This window comes from Dromiciops gliroides, chromosome 3 (genome assembly GCF_019393635.1).
Source record: "Dromiciops gliroides isolate mDroGli1 chromosome 3, mDroGli1.pri, whole genome shotgun sequence".
Classification (NCBI taxonomy): domain Eukaryota; kingdom Metazoa; phylum Chordata; class Mammalia; order Microbiotheria; family Microbiotheriidae; genus Dromiciops; species Dromiciops gliroides.
The window spans coordinates 438,489,874-438,507,580 of NC_057863.1; the positions used below are offsets into that span (position 1 = coordinate 438,489,874).

Consider the following 17,707-nt stretch of genomic DNA (forward strand, 5'->3'; position numbering starts at 1 on the left):
CACAGAGAACTCTCCACTTCCTTCCTCTTCCCGCCTTTTCCCCGCCCCTTCACGTTCCTCCAATCACAGGAGCTGGACTGTGTCTCGTTCTCACCCTCCTTTACTTCATTCTCCTCCTCTTCCTTTAATCCCACTCCAATTCTTTTGCTGCCCCACCCTCTTAGTCTAGCCAGACGGGACCACCTGACTAGGAGTTGGTCCTGCGGCAGGAAGAGGAGGGGACGTTTGTGTAGGGAGGGGAAGGGAACGTGGGAGGGGAAATGTAGGAGGGAGGGCGCGAGGAAGGGGCGGAGGGAAGTGTTGTCAGTAAGATCTCGCGAGATCGGACGGAAGCCTGTGGGAGCCCGTGGCCTTTAAAGTGCGGTTCAGCCCTTTCCTCCGGGGGTAGTTTGTAAACAGTCGTGGGTGCAGGAGCTCGTGGTCACGGCCCCCGCATTCGGGGGTGGCGCGCGAGCCAGGGGAGCGGGGAAGGTGAGTGATGATGGGGATCGGGGTGTCGGACGGGAGCAGGCGGGGGGCACCGAGGGAAGAAGGCGCTAACATGGCGACGTCGCTCGCTACAGTCCCCACCCCCCACCATCCACTCCTTCGCGGTCCGGGTCCCTGTTCACTCTGGCTGCCAAGGCAGTTCTGCCCCCGCTCCGGCCTGGGTGGCGCCTGCCCCACGGCCTTTCGAGGATCGGACCGTTAGGTAGGTGGTTTGCCTGGTTCCGGCTCCTCCTCGCTCGCGCGCTTTCCTGAACCCAGAATAACGGCATCTGCTCTCCTCCCTCCCGGCTTTCAGAGAGGCCCCCGGGGGCTGTGTCCTCCTGTGAAGGTGGGCGTGACCCCCAGGGCGGGGGAACCTTTCCTTGTTAGCCTTCTGTTTGGCCTGGAGTAGGGGCATCCCTCCCCTGGCCCCCTGCATCCGTCTGGTACGTTGGGGCGATGGAGGAGGTGGCGGCCGCGTGGAAGAGAAGGGGACCTGGGCCCGCTCACCTCACTGACCTGGGTTGTGGGCATCATCCATACTAACCTCACTACTACTAATAGTAATGGCTTCACGTAGGGTCGGCCTTTTTCTTTTCCCTCCCCTCATGTGAATGCAGGTTGAATCAGGTGTTTCCCCATCAGTGACCTCCACTGGTGTAAAGCAGAGTCTTTGTCAGGAAATGATCTGTGCTTTTCCTTTTCTTTTCTATTCACTTTAAAGCCCTTGGGCACCTGTGGGGACTGCCTTATTACAATGGTGTTTCCTATGTCCTCTGGGAGGGGACTAGGGAAAGGGCGGAGGTGGGAGCCCCTTTTGTGTGTGCCTACTTGTGTGCTCTTGATGTCTGGTGTAAAATCCTCGTTTTAAGAGGATGTTGGGGCCAAGAGCAAAGCCAATGTAGAAGTATCATGGAGTGACAGAGATTACCCATATTCATATTGAATACAAGCCTTTTATTGTAGCTGAAGGAACATAGGCTCCAGAATTGTTAAGTTTAATGTAGGGGAGATAATTAAATGTCTGAATCCAAGGAATATTTCGAAAGCTATCTGTATTTAATCTTGGAACATTTTGCTTCTCATATTAAAACATACTTGTTACAACAATTGTTACTAATAGGAGTTTTAGGCAACTTCTCGTTAAAAAAAACCCACCTAATCACTTTCATCTTATTAAAATCGTAAAAGTGAGCTCTTGTTAGTAAAAGTTTCTTTTAGAGGCCCAGAAATTTATGAAATCAGGGATTAAGTACGATGAAATTCATGTCACTGGATTATCAATTTATATTTGTAACATCAACCCAAAGAACCCATTATTAACACTAATACATAACTCTTTGAACATCCTTAAGAAGTATGTAAAATGAACCATTTTTCTGATTTGAAGATTGAGTCACAAGTACTGATCTGCTGGTGCTTCTCCCCTTCCCCCCAATTATTTTTGTTTCTTTGTATGTATGTTATTTTCAGCCAATAGAATGTAAGCTCCTCGAAGACTTAAACGGTTTTATTTTTTCTTTTTACCCCCAACATTTGACATGTTGTAGTTACTTAATAAATGTTTATTGATTATTTCATTTTAGAAGACTAAAGGTGAATTACTTAATAGTTTTAAAATACTGATCTGTCACTGATTGAATTGTAAAGTGTAAGCATTTTCCAGATTTATATTGTTACCTAGTCTAGTTTGTAAAAGTTTGCATTATTTGGATATTACAGTCCTCTATATTTCCAGAATCTAGCACAATGCCTGATCCATAGCAGATACTCAAAAATGTTTAATGATTGAAGGACACGGTGATTTTTCTTTAAAAAAAAAAAAGCATCCATGTGACTAAAGCATTTCCATGCTACTGTTGCTACTAGCTATATACCCTGTCTTGAAAGGATAGGAAGTACAAGGTGATGTTATTCTTAGAAAACTTCCTAGACTGAGTTGGAATGGTCCTCAGAACCTGTCTGCTATATCCCATACCTGAACAAGAATCCTCTCTACAACATTTTCAACAAGTGACCATCTATTCTTTTTGTCTGATTACCTCTTAGTACATCTTCTCAGGCAACTCATTTTCCTTTTGGAGTGCTTCCATTAGGGGGATTTTTTTTTTCTTATATGAAGCCTAAATCTAACTACTTAGCCAGTGCTTCTAATTTTGTTGTAGCCAAAAAAGAACAAGGCCAGTTTCTTTTCCTCATGACAGCTCTTCAGATACCTGCAGACAGTAATCATGTACCTCCCTCTGTCTTCTCCAAGTTAAATGTTCTTACTTCCTTCAACTGAATCTTATTTGGCATGATCTTGGAACCCTTCACAATCCTAGCTGCTCTGCTCACATTACCTAAAATTTCTAGCTGACTTCCTAAATAAATATAGCATCTGTAGTATTTGTTAAATATTATTTTTGTTTCTACATATTTATTAAACTCACAGTCCTGTGCTAGGCACTGAAATTGAAATGTGCAGTATTTGTTAAACGTTCTCTGTTAACTATAAATTGTTCTATTTAGTGCATTCATTTGTTTACATCTTCAGTAGCTCGTATGTTTCTTGAAGACTGGTACTTTTTTTAACTTTTGAAAGTGTCTTACACATTTCTTGGAAGTTAATTCATTTTCACAGATGAGGAAATAGTTGTTGTGATCTGGGAAAAATCCCCTGAAACGATTTTTTTATTCTCACATGCACTGTATGAAAAGGAATAGTTGTTAGAATGAATTTTCTGTTTAATGAAATTTTAACTTCTGCTTAATATGTTTTCCTAGTTTGGAAATATTTATGTGATAAAAAGATTTACATTGGTTCAGACCTGCGTTTCGGTTCTCCCCTCTTTTATTAAATGAGGAAAACTAAATGTATGTGTTAAATATTCTGTATTGCTTTAATATGTAGTGTTCTTTTTAATATATTTATGTTTGTCTCATAGCCATATTATATTGCCTAAACTTTATATTATACAATATAGCCTTTTTGTTGTTTGGTCTCCAAGGTCCTTTTCAGCTTCTTTCAGAATTCTCTGATGAATAGTTTATTCTTCTGCCTTGTCACTTTGGGATTTTGTGATTGTCTTTTATATTAACCCCAAATGATTATAAATGTGCCGCCAAACATTTTTGGTGTCTTAGTCAACAAGCATCTCTTAAGAACATGCTATGTGTCAGGCATTATGCTAAGTACTGGGCATATAAAGAAATACAATACAGTCCCTGCTCTTAAGGAGTTCACATGAAGGAGAAGACAACACGAAAACAATATTTTCAAACAAGCTGTAGACAAGATAAATTGGAGATAATACATGGAAGCAAGGCATTAGAAGGACCAGAACTTAGAGTTCCTCGAAGGACCAAGCTGCATCAGTTGGCACTGTGCATTTTTTATCCATAAGAAAAAGAAAATAGGATGAACACTTTTATTTCAAAGTAAAATGATGATAAAATTCTTGTCAGCTGAACACTCCTAGTCCTTCCAGTGTTTTAAGGGGGATCAGGAAAGGCTTCTTGTAGAAGGTGGGATTTTAGATGTGACTTGAAAGAAAGCAGAGATGAGAAGAGAGAATTTCAGGGATGGGGGACAGTTGGTGAAATTGCAAAGTTGGGAAATGAAGTGTCTTGTTTGACAAACAGCACAAGACTGGTTAATAACCAAGTTATGAATAAGTCCTAAAATGAACCTTTTAAAAACTTATATGACTACATCTTCTTTGCTACCATTTGAGCATCTTAATTTCTACATATAGATATCTTCATCGTTTTTATATATTTTCATGTAGTTTATCACTGAATTTGTTGTCATGGTTTGTTCTTTAGAAATTGTTGTATAGAGAGTATATCTTGCTGAAATTTTGCTCCACTAAAGTTCTATTCTGATTTCTCTTTATCACCAGGATGGCAACCTTAAGTGTCATTGAGTGTTATGCTAGTAACACATAGACTCTGATAGGTTTTACCAAGGTGGAAAGGTTTTTAAGTAGGTGCTTGCCTTTGGCCAGTTTAGCTAAATTATCCAAAGACCAGCTTAGCTCATCACCTGGTTGGCTGCAGAATTTTTTGGTCACAGTATTTCTTGAGGACTGTCAATTTCCACATCAATGAAAGGAGTATCTAATCAAATGAAATTACAGTTTCTTAAAGTACTGAAGAAAATAAACTTCTTTTGACATGATCATAATTCTAGGAATATAATATTTGTTGAAAGCAGTACAAATGTTCCTTAGTATATAGAATAGAAATATTTATGTGTACATACATACCATATATACACATTTGTATATGTATATAAATATATTTGTGTGTATGTGCACGAAATAGATGTATATAGCTGAATGACTTGAAAATTTTCCCTTCATATTCCTAGCATTTAGGATTTATTTCATTAATTGAAATTTCGCTTTAAAAGAATTACAGCAATTTGTACTCATCCTCCATGAAGGTCCTACTCTTATGCCTTGAACTTTTGTAGGTTCTTGCAATAGCACAACTCTGGTAAGTGACCTGCAAAGCATTTGAAAATGGATCTGTAGTTGTATCCAAAAACCACACTCATTGTGTGTGGCTGAGTCTCATTACCAGAAATTTGTTCCCTAGGTAAAACATTTTTTTTTTTAGGTGAGGCAATTGGGGTTAAGTGACTTGCCCAGGGTCACACAGCTAGTAAGTGTTAAGTGTCTGAGGCTGGATTTGAACTCAGGTACTTCTGACTCCAGGGCCAGTGCTCTATCCACTGTGCCACCTAGCTGCCCCCTAGGTAAAACATTTTTGAGCTGTGGCAACTCATGAAAACTATTTAAGGTTTAGAGTGTTTTAATATGTATCAGTGAAAGCAACCACAGCAAAAGAATCACTAATTGTTTTTAAATATCGAAAACTAAACTATTGTCAAAAACTGAGGGAATTATTATTGGGCTAGATAGAAATAGCATTCTTACTCAGACTGGATCGAATTTATTTTTTCATTTACACCCATAATAAATATACCCACCCCTTATCTTTGCATATATTGAAGTTAAGATAATTTCCATCTTCCTTTATTTCTCATCTTGTCTCAGAAGAAAAAAAAGGTAATTGACAGTATTACAATATTGGTGGGATAGTAAAAATAATCTTCCCGTTAAAAATTCTGCAAAAAAAAAGTTAGTTCTGCCCCCCTCCCCTTTCTCCCTGTCTGTCTGGTGAGAACTTGTTTCTGTTTCTGGGTTTTTTTTTTTTTTTTATTCAACGTCAGTCTTTTTGCGGGGCAATGAGGGTTAAGTGACTTGTCCAGGGTCACACAGCTAGTAAATGTCAAATGTCTGAGGTTGGATTTGAACTCAGGTCCTCCTGAATCCAGCGCTGGTGCTTTATCCATTGTACCACCTAGCTGCCCCAAGAAGTTTTTTTTAATAGTATAAGTACTATTCAAAATATGAATCCAGCATTTTTTTTGAGGAGTTTGATTTCCTCACATTCCCCCTCCCCCCCAATAGAATGCTATAATGAATGATTTGGGTTTTCTTCTAACTAAAAAGCATTCAGTGTATCAAAGAAATTGGAGCAGTCCTTATGTATTACCCAGGCTGTAAGTAAGGGATCAGAGTAAAATGAGTTTTAGTTTTAAAAGTTGAACCAAATATTTAATTCTTGGTTCCTCATTTCAAGTGTCATGCTATTCTAAATAAGAAAGACCAGGCGAAAGGAAATTTGTATTTTAAATCTGAGTCCAGTGTTTCTCTGTAAAGCAATTTAAAGTGCTTGTTATTCCAAGGATTTTTTGAATTTCCAAATTTTGTGGACTATATTTTCTCTTGATTGATAACTGTTCTAATTCTACAACTAGTATAACTTTACAATATCATCCCTGCCTTCACATTTATTCTCCATAATTTGTTGTTCTTTTTCTTTTTACTTGGAATAGTCCATATAAATATTGCCCTTGTTTTATCCTTCATTTGTCCAATCCTTATTTCTTAATTACCAGGAGGACTCACAGGTAGACTGCCAAAAAATTTGAGAAGTACTTAGCAAAAATGGCACATCCAATGGATAAAAACTAATATAGGCCAATATTAAAAGCATTGCAAAACACTACTACTAAATGTAAATCTTACCCCGTTTTAATTGAGGTTTAACCAAATTAACTTACTTCTACAATGTAAAGCATGACTCCTTACTATGGCTGTCAGGGTGAGAGATTTCTGAAATAGGACAGAGGACAGCTTTTAAGGGGTGTTTCCTAAATAGCAGGATTAGTAAATTTGTGCAGTAGTTCTAATGTTGATCTATTTACTACTGCCAACTTTAAATGAACCTGATGATAATTTATTTGTGTATAAAGTTTCTTTGTGTTGTCTTTTAAAAATACAGTCTTTTTAAGAATACCTAGACCTAAATTTTATAAATATTAATTTAGGCCTTATATAAGGTAAAATTTTTTTTACCCCCTGAGAGTTACTTTTTATAAATTAGATGAGATATCAGCCTTCACTGCTAAATACAGAAAAAATAGAGAGTTCAAGTGATTTATCTATAACCTCACTAATCTTAAGTTAATGCCTAGACCGTGGGTTCTTAACTATGGATCCATGAGCATTTTGTAAAAATTGATAATTATTTCAATATAATTATTTTCCTTTGTAAACCTATATTTTATTTTATGTATTTAAAAACATTCTAAGGAGTCCCTCAATTTAATGACTGCCAAAGGGATCCATGGTACATATACTCTTCTATCCTGTTTCAATATATCTGTGATCTCATTGATGTGAATATTCCTTCCAGTGATATAATCACAACCCATCCATGCTTGCCTAGGCATCTAGATGGCATGGTGGGTAGACTACCAGGCCTGAAGACATAAAGATCTGAGTTTAAATCCAGCCTCAGACACTCAGTTTCTTCAGTTGTAAAATTGAGATAATAATAGCTCCTACTTCACAGAGTTGTTGAGAGGATCAAATGAAATAATATTTGTAAGGCACTTAGCACAGTGCCTGACACATTGTGCTATATAAGTTCCTATTCTCTTCCTTCAACAATCCAATGCAATTTATCCGAGATAGTCCATAAATGTGCTGGTGGGGCTCTTCCTATAGCTCTCTTAACAAGGAGAGCACACAAAGCTGTTCATTTTTTATCTTGTCACTCTAGCCTGTCTTTTTTCTGTTGTTGTTTTTTAATATATGTATTTCATCACACCTTTTGAGCTGCTTCTTCCTAATTCCTTGTTTGTAATGTGTTAGAGCCTATTCATGCCCCATCCTGCAGTGTGTTCCTCCATTGCCCTTTGGATGACCTACTTTATTTCTTTAAACCATAGCATTCCATGACTTGCAGCTAGCTATACAGTATCACCAGGAAATTATTGTTGTTGTTTTAAAATGTTGGAACTTTATTTCAGAAAGAAACTTTGAATAATTAAATTTTTTTTTACAGTTTTCTGAAGACAGTCCAGCCCATTCTCCTTGTCATGTTCAGTTTTTGGCCCAGTTCTTCACTTGCAGTGTTTATACAAGATATGCACAAAGATTAGTATTTATAGTTGTCCATACAGTTGCATATCATAATCTGGATATTAGGCATATTCATTATGTTTGTCCTACATGTGGACAGTTAAAAACTCTTGAACAATTATGGATCTCATTTAGGAGACTGCTTGCTGTTTTCTAGGGATTAATGCTCCCCTTTTGTAGATGACATTGTGCAGATTGCATTGAGAAGATATCTAGAGGGAATCCTTCACCACATCTTCTTCATGACAGGGACAAACACCTCGACAAACCTTCATCTGCCTGTTTTATGCTTTGATAGCAATCCAGAAGACCATCATATGATGTTACCTCTGTTATAGCTTTGGACCCTTGTATCATGCCTGGGACATACCTTTTAGTTTTATTCAGTCATTTCAGTCATATCTGACTCTTTGTGACCCATTTGAGATTTTTTTGGCAAAGTACTTGAGTGGTTTGCCATTTTCATTTCCAGCTCATTTTATAGATGAGGAAACTGAAACAAACAGGATTAAATGACTTGCCCAGGGTTGCATAGCTAGTAAGTAAGTATCTGAGGCTGGATTTGAACTCATCTTCCTGACTCCAGGCATGGTGCTCTATCCATTGCATCACTTAGCAGCCCTACACCTTTCAAAGGAGAGCCTTTTAACATGGCATTTTGTCATACTGAATTGTTTGCTTCTTATAGTCAACAAATGTTTCACACAATATGAGATCTCATGTTTGCAAACCTTTTGGTCAGTTTTGTAATGGTAAAATGTTTACTTTAGAATATTGCTTGTAGAAGCTTGCTTATTTTCTTTTAATATCTTCGTCATGAATGCCCTGATGAGTGTGTGTGGATTATTCTCATAAAAATGTTATATAGTTGACAAAGTAGGCATATGAATCTGTTCTTTTTAATTCATTGCCTTTTTGGAAAAGCAACAAGTTCTGATCTTTTTCCATACTTCTGGTATCTTCCCTTCTTTTGCATAAAAAATCAGCCCTTTAGCCTCAAAATTTTCTCCTCCAGCATGTAAGTTCCTTGTATGTACTTGGTCTGTTTAAAATACTTTTTTCTATCTTTTATTTTCTTCATTGCCATTTCCACTTCCTCTATAAAGCAGATCCAGGACTCTGATATTAGAGTCCATATGTTATATTGAGAGCATTTATGAATGATACTAGGAGGGGGAGATCAAACAGTCTAAAGGAAAAGATTTTCATATCTTTTCTTTGCTTAAGTTGGTCCTCTAGGGAAGTTTTTAAACTGGTTTTCTCTGTACTGATTCTTATTATTTTATGAGGTGATAGTGCTCATAATTTACCACCATTTTTCTCTAAACAATTTTTATACCAAGTGTAAAAGTTAGGCCACATATTTTCTGACTAAGGTAGGTTTTAGGTTCTTGTGGGTCAGTTCATTATGGCAATTGATTTACATTGGTTAAATTACTCAGTGAAGTTATTTATAATTGGTGCCCTTATTCTTTTGAAACTTCATCTATTTCCCATTTTTTAATGTTAAGAACTTGTTTGGGTTAGGTTAAATAGAGCTTTTTAAAAAATGCATGTCATATCTCTTTGTCCTTTCTGTTTTTTCTTTTAGTTTTATATTAATTTTGATATTTAACAAGTTGGTCATCTCAGTCTTTACAAACAGCTGGTTCAGGACTAACTTAATTATTAACAAGTCATTTCCTTTATTGGATACTCCCATATCCAGTCAGTTTTATTTTTTTGTTACTTGGTGCTCACCACATCCAACACCTTTAGATTTTTTTTTTAAAAGAAAATATTAATGAGGTATAGACATAAGGCTTATGTAGTCTTTTGACCTTTCTCATTCCTTATGCCTTTGAACCATATTTCCTAACCTTTTTTTGTCCCTTCCCACCTTACATATCCTTTTTTGGGTGGGGGGTAATGAGGGTTAAGTGACTTGCCCACACAGCCAGTAAGTGTCAAGTGTCTGAGGTAGGATTTGAACTCAGGTCCTCCTGAATCCAAGGCTGGTGCTTTATCAACTGTGCTACCTAGCTGCACACATATACTTTTGAGTTAAAGTCACAGTATTGGAATATATATTAAATATGGAGGGTCTTACTGAGTTCCAAGTAGAGTTTCTCTATGTTTTCAACATAATTTACAGTTATCTTCATAGTAGCTTGAAAAAACAATAACAATAATAATAATAATAATAATAATAAAATAGTTAGCATTATATTGTACTTTAAAGTTTGCGATGTACTTTATAGGTATACAAGTTTATTCTCACAACCCTGGGAGATAGGTGTTATTATTCTGAACCCCGCTGTGAGGGCCAAAATTTAATATACGGAGCATTAATTGGGTGACTCGCCAAACTATTGGGGTCCCAGAAATAATGAAGGACCTTTAGGTTCAGAGCTCCCTCCCCTCTGAACTGCCCTTTTAGATATTTCTCCCAGGCCAATAAGAAGGGAGCCTTACAGCTTCTTTTCCACAAGAGGATCAGATTTTATTACTTGGGAATTAATTAAACAACAAAGATGAAATTAATAAAAATCAAAGATAAGGAAGTAGGAAAAAGAAAATACAGCTAAATTCTCTTTACTCTAAACTTAGCCTATGCAATCCCCAGATCGTTTCCAATTAAGCTAATTCAAAGGAATTTGCATTCACTCACCACACTTGGGATATCTATAGTTGCTTGCACCACCAGAAGGGCAGAAGCCAGATAGAGAGACCTAGCATTCCAGAAGCACCTCCGAGTCCCCTCAGGGAGCATTCAATCTTCCTCCCCCAAAAGGGGAGGTCCTTCAAAAACTGCCTATGGAGAGTTCTCCTTCCGACCTCAGTAGCATGTGCAACTTCAGGGTGGGCCAGGTGTGGCCCCTCCCAAATGAGTCAGCTAAAACTCAAATAATTTTTACCACACCATTTTACAGATGAGGAAACTGAAGCACGGAGTAGTTAAGGAAGTTGCCCAGTGTCACACAGCTAGTGTCTGAGGCAGGATTTGAACTCAGGTGTCCCCACCTCCAAGTTCAACACTATTTACTATACCTCCTAACAGCATACCACACTCATGAGCACTGCAATATAAGATGATGAAAAGTATTGTGAATTTTTTTTTTTTAGTTACACTGACATTGGATAGAACCCAATTTTAAAGTCCTTTATTCTCCAAGAATTTTGCATTTTGTCTTTGGGGTTTCTTTATATTAAGAACGTTAAGATTAATAGGAGTCATTTGTGTATGCACTTGATCATTGGACAAGAATTTCACATTTAAAATACCATCATTTAAATTGTTTTAAAAACTCTGATTTTTTACAAGCATTTGCCTCATTTTTCTCCTGCTTTGCCACCATAACCACAGAAGTGGAAGGGAAACACATAGTGTACTCCTGGAAATCAGATATGAAGTAATTGTGGGGCCATACTCTGAAGTCCTTCTCAGATGGTTGGACCTGACTGAGCTTCCTGTATACCTACATCATTTCCACACTGATGAGGCTTTGGAGTTGGACTCTGGAGATTCTAATTGAATATATTTCAGAAGTCTGTGGTATTTATTTCATAGAATTAAAGCTTATAAAATACTATAAGTACTATTATGAAGGTTGCTTTACAATTGAGCACTTGCAGTTTTTACGCCAAACGGGAGGTCAGAGTTGACACTTAATCTGGGAGCAACTTTGCTCTACCAGGAGCTGCTTTCAGCTCTAATTTTATTGGTAGAGGTAAAATGAATGCTTTGAGTAAATGGAAACTACCCTCTTTATTTTGATTTTATGTTTCTAGTACCTTACTAATTATAATGAATAGTTCTGTATTGGAGGCTAGAGCATCTTTCTTAGAAGCTTTATCAATAAATCACCTACTGAGTCTCTCTTGACACGAGAATAGCCTTAGTTTTATTCCATTTGCTGTTAATTTTTTTGTGTGTGGAGGGCAATGAGGGTTAAGTGACTTGCCTGGGGTCACACAGCTAGTAAGTGTCAAGTGTCTGAGGCTGGATTTGAACTCAGGTCCTCCTAAATCCAGGGCCAGTGCTTTATCCACTGCACCACCTAGCTGCCCCTGCTATTAATTTTTATCATAGAATGTTGCATTCTTACATTGTGATATATGCCTTATAACAAACAATTGAGTATTGGATTATTGGCACATTCTGAAGTTTTTTCTTAAGCCTGATACTAAAAATACATTGACTCCTTCCAGAAGTGAGATTAACAGCTAGTTTATGGGTACCTTAAGGTCATTTGGATGACTTTTCTAAATTTTTTTTTTTTTTTAGTGTGAGGCAATTGTTAAGTGACCTGCCCAGGGTCACACAGCTAGTAAGTGTGTGTTAAGTGTCTGAGGCCGGATTTGAACTCAGGTACTCCTGACTCCAGGGCCGGTGCTCTATCCACTGCACCACCTAGCTGCCCCTAAATTTTTTAAAAATTAGTTTCTTAAAGGTGGTGTTTTCTGTGGTAAAACATCTACCTATGAAAAATATTTTGAAAAACTTGTCATTTCCTTTTTTTCCTCCATCTCTCTTGAATGTGTGTCCTTGCCATTTTATGTTCTCTGTGGTATGGTCTCTTTTAAATGACTGTAAGAAGTATAGTATTAACCCATTTTTATTTTAGATCATTGTTTTCTTTTTCAACTGTTGTTTACTTATTAATGAAAAAGTTTATTTTTCTACATAAATGTCTTAGTTATTGTTAAGAATAAGGAGACGTAGGGGCAGGTAGGTGGCACAGTGGATAAAGCACCAGTCCTGGATTCAGGAGTACCTGCGTTCAAATTTGACCTCAGACACTTGACACTTACTAGCTGTGTGACCCTGGCAAAGTTACTTAACCATCATTGCCCTGCAAATTAACAAATAGATAGATAGATAAATTTTTAAAAAAAGAATAAGGAGATGTGCTTAAAATTTTTTACCAGGAATTTAAACTCTTATTTGAGAATGTGTTTGTATAGGTTAGACTAGCCGGTAACTATGGAAGTCTCATTTCAGAGGGGACCTATGTAAATGGAAAAGGACATCTTCAGACATGTCTGTGTAACCAGGCAACATGGGGAGTCATAGGGAAAAGTACATTCATTGTCATGAATCCTGGGTCCTCAGGTCACAAATTTAGAGCTAGAAGTGACCTCAGTAGTTATTTAGTCCAACTCTCCATTGATCTATCAGATGAGAAAACTAAGGCCCAAAGAGGTTAAGTTATTTGCCAGAGGCCAGACAAGTAGTAAATGATAAAGTTGGGGTTCAAGTCCAGGTCTTCTTTCTTTGGCACTGTGTCCATGGTGCCATGCTGCCTTACCCCTACTCTGCCACAAACTTCCCTTGATAGGTCAGTTACGCTTGGTGGTTTTTCAGCTCCCTTTACTAGATTCCTAAGGTCTCTTTCAGTTTAACAGTTCTGTGACAGCACAAGATTTCATGGCAAGTAGACCCAAATGCTTAATCAGAATCTTTTTAGTCCATGTAAGTGATAACTTCATCAATTTTATTTCACAGTATTTCTCTGATTCTGCCACCAAGATGGAAACTTGTGCTTTGTCTTTTAGTCATAGAAGAATGGATTATTGATTTTCCTATATCTGTTACTGAAATAGAGGTCTCAGACAATGAAGTACAGAATATAACTTTTAAAATTAAGATTTTGGTTTGACTAGTAAAATATTTTGTATTTGGCAGTAGAATTTTGTAAGTAAAAATATAGAATAATCCCAACAGCTAGGCATGTGTTCCAATGAGGTCAATGACAAGAAGGCCTCCATATGCACCAAAATATTTATAGCAGCAATTTTTATAGTAGCAAAGAACTGGAATTAAATAGATACCATTCAATTTAGGGGAAGTTGTATGTTTGGAACAAGAATGTAATGCAGTGTTATTATGCCATTAGAAATAATAATTAGCATGAATGAATATGAATAAGGGAGTCATAAGATGATGTTAACTGATGTAAAGTTAATTAAGCAGAACCAAGTTTAAAAAAAACCCTACTAAACAGTGACAGTGATGACAACAGTAATAACTCAATGCCTGGCATATAATAGGTACTATATACATGTTAGCTATTAATAATAATAAAGGTTTGTAAAGTGCTTTACGTATCCTAACTCATTTGATCTCACAGCAGTCCTTGAAGTAGTTGCTGTTATCCTGATGAGAAAACAGCCTAAGAGAAGTTAAGTGACTTGCCCAGCATTACACAGCTAAGTGTCTGAGGCAGGACTCAGGGGGCTTCCTGACTAGAGGTCTAACAGTCTATCCACTGCACCACTTAGCTGCCACTACAATTGAAACGTAATGCTTTTAAATTATAATTACTAAGATTGACCCCAAAGAAAAGATAGACGTTGCCGAGCTCTTTGTTTCTTTTTTTTCCTTAAAAGGGATTACTGGGTAGTGTAGATGACAAGAAGATAACAATACAAATTTATTACATGAAGAAAGAAACCTCTTTATAAAAACTTCTTACCCTAGAGGAGTTTTGATACCCTCATTTTGGGATTGAGATATTTTGGAGAAAAAGGATTCAATTTAAGGTCTGGCTTTTAATTTATTTAGGGATTTCTTCCCCCCACCCCCCATCACCATTTTCCTACTCTGCCTTGTTTCCATATCTTATGTAAGGTCATTTTTAAGTCAGAATTCTTAGGTTCTATGCAGTGTTAAGAAATAGACTTAACTTTTAGTGGTTCTTTAGAGTTTTTCTTTAGTTGGTTTTCAGTTGTGTCCAACTCTTCATGATCCCATTTGGGGTTTTCTTGGCAAAGAGATTAGAGTGATTTGCCATTTTCTTTCTCCAGCTCATTTTACAGATGAGGAAACTGAGGCAAACAGGATTAAGTTACTCTTCCAGGGTCACAGCTAGTGTCAGGTGGGATTTGAACTCAGAGGAGTCTTCCAGACTCCAGCCCAGCACTCTTTCTATTGTGCTACTTTACTGCCCCTGCTAGAGTCCTATACTTAAAAATAATGTTTATAAGTTTCATTTTCGTAGTAGAGTGCTTTTGCTCTCTTTACCTTTATGAATATTTTATTCTTTCCTTCTTTTGGACTTTTTCATAATGAATGATTTTTAAAATTTTCTTATGAGGAATTGTTAAGCTATTACATTATTTTCATAATCTCTGTGTTTGATTGAAAACTAAGCAGATTTGGTGTCAGAGGACATGAATCTCAAATTGTGACATTGGTCTTAACCTCCCTGAGTTTGGTTTTTATCTGTAAAATGAGATGTTTGAATTATATGATTTTCTAAAATCCTTTCCACTTTTGGATCCTATGATCCTGTGTAATGACCAGATGACAACTTTTGTTTCTGTTACTCAACTGACCGGCATATAATAATAATATCCTAGTTACAGGTTACCCTGATGATAATTTGTCAGGTTTCATCTTCTCATGTCATAGTAGTTTCCTTTAATGAGTTTTAATTCCTTTAACATGAGTTTTTCCTGTAGACAGGTTCCTCACAACCCTGTTATGTATTGTCTCTTTGACAAATAAACAGACTCAGAAGTATCTTCTTTAAGATTATACTGCTAATAGCCTAATTAACATTTGAACCTAGTTTTGTTTTGTTTTACTTTCAAAGCCTGTGTCCTTTCCTTTAATTATTACTGCCTACTACCTTATAGAATAAGAAAAACTTCTGTCCCTGAAGGAATGTATTCTTAAACGTAAATTAAATCGTTCATATTCATAATGCTGTGATCATTTGTGGTTTTGTAAAAATATATAATAAAATGTTAGGTTAAATCAAGAGTTAGCAGTGTTTTTGGAAGGTGACCAAATAGGGGAACCAAGTTTTTGACCCTGACTTCCTGTTGGCAGGAGGGAAGAATGTTAGCATCGGCAATTGGCATAGAGCACTTGGGAATTATACCTGTTCAAAAAATCTCTCCTTTTTCCAGCCTCTCTGATATTTCACCACTCAGTCATAGATTCAGAGCTCTTCTAATATGCATGTAGCGTATAGAGCCTAATTTGAGCAATCCGTCATGTATATAGTTGTGTTAATTATTTTAATTTAATAGATGTTTATATTTCTTAAAACATAAGCAGATAAAAGTGAAGAGAAGTATCACAGTGGAAAGAACATTGGTTCCAACACTGAGATTCTGAATTTCAGATCCTGATTTTGTCACTTAAAATCATTTAACCTCTCTGGGTCTCAGTTTTCCTCCTGTAAAATGAAGGAATTGGGGGCAGCTAGGTGGCGCAGTGGATAGAGCACCGGAGTACCTGAGTTCAAATCCGGCCTCAGACACTTGACACTTACTAGCTGTGTGACCCTGGGCAAGTCACTTAACCCTCATTGCCCCGCCAAAAAAAAAAAAATGAAGGAATTGAAGGTATCTATCTGCCAGCTATAAATCTGCAGTTGTATAATCATATGAAATACCTAAAAGAGATTTAATTGCCCTATTTTGCATGAGAATTCTCATCCATGAAAGCACTAGCCACTTTACAGTTTCTTCAACCCCTTCTACTATTCTGCCAGGGCTCTGCTTTTATTTACCACTAGTTTCTGCAGAGCAACCTTTTCTTTATACTAGGCATTCATAAGTGATGTGTTCCTGTCTTGGGGACCAAAAGACTATGAAAATACTTAACGAGATATCATAAATACCAGTATTATTGGCAGGGTAGATGATTCATTTGTTTTCTGATAACTTTGGTAGAAATAATGTAGTTGTCAACCAGATTTCATGGTTGTTGTAGATATTTATAGTTTGCTGCTTCTATAGTATTTCAATCTACTTTTTTTTAACATTGCAAAATCATTTTGTTTTTCAGTATCCTTGCCATGAAAAGTGGATGCGATAAGTTGTTTGCCTTATGAAATTCAAGTTACACGTGAATTCTGCCAGGTATATATATATGTGTATGTGTGTGTGTGTGTGTATATATATATATGTGTATGTGTGTGTATATATATGTGTATAATTTTTTGTTTAAAATATTAAAGATGGTTGTAATGTGCAGAACATTTTTTTATTCTTTTTCTTTTTTTTTTTTAAGTGAGGCAATTGGGGTTAAGTGACTTGCCCAGGGTCACACAGCTAGTAAGTGTTAAGTGTCTGAGGCCGGATTTGAACTCAGGTACTCCTGACTCCAGGGCCGGTGCTCTATCCTCTGTGCCACCTAGCTGCCCCCTATTCTTTTTCTATGAGCATATTTGTTTTTGAGTAGTGTTAGGAAGGACACATGATCTAGTCTGGAATTTTGCCAACATTTATTTGTGTTTAAAGCTGCATGTTAAAAATCAGTGTTACTAGGGGGCAGCTAGGTGGCGCAGTGGATAGAGCACCAGCCCTGGATTCAGGAGGACCTGAGTTCAAATCTGGCCTCAGACACTTAACACTTACTAGCTGTGGGACCCTGGGCAAGTCACTTAACCCCAATTGCCTCACCAAAAACCAAAAACAAACCAAAAAAAAAAATCGGTGTTACTAACTTTTAGTTTGGGTTAACTAATTTCTATAAGGTAGTAACTAATAGATAATACTGCTATATTTCTTAAAACATAATCAGATATAAGTGAAGTATGATACGGTGAAAGAGAAGAAAAACTTGCATTTTCATCCTTTTGTAAACCAGTTCCTTATAAAGAAAATGTTTTAAAGTTCCATTAGTGTGTATGTATGTGTGTGTGTGTGTGTGTGTATATATATATATATATATATATATATATATATATATATATATATATATACACACACACACACACACACTTGCCCAAGGTCACACAGTTAGTGTCAAGTGT

The 17,707-nt window shown here is 36.9% G+C and overlaps 1 protein-coding gene across 3 annotated transcripts in view; it reads left to right on the forward strand.

The window, feature by feature from the left end:
* The first annotated feature begins 312 nt into the window (after positions 1-312).
* ATF2 (activating transcription factor 2) overlaps positions 313-17,707 on the forward strand; it is a 111,943-nt gene continuing 94,548 nt past the window's right edge. For all 3 annotated transcript variants that reach the window (XR_006355600.1, XR_006355601.1, XM_043993098.1), the window contains exons 1-2: positions 313-471; positions 16,738-16,811. Coding sequence is in view for 1 of the 3 variants with exons in the window: in XM_043993098.1 (XP_043849033.1) it covers positions 16,780-16,811 (32 nt within the window). In the remaining 2 variants the exon portion in view is untranslated. The remainder of the gene's footprint in view (positions 472-16,737; positions 16,812-17,707) is intronic.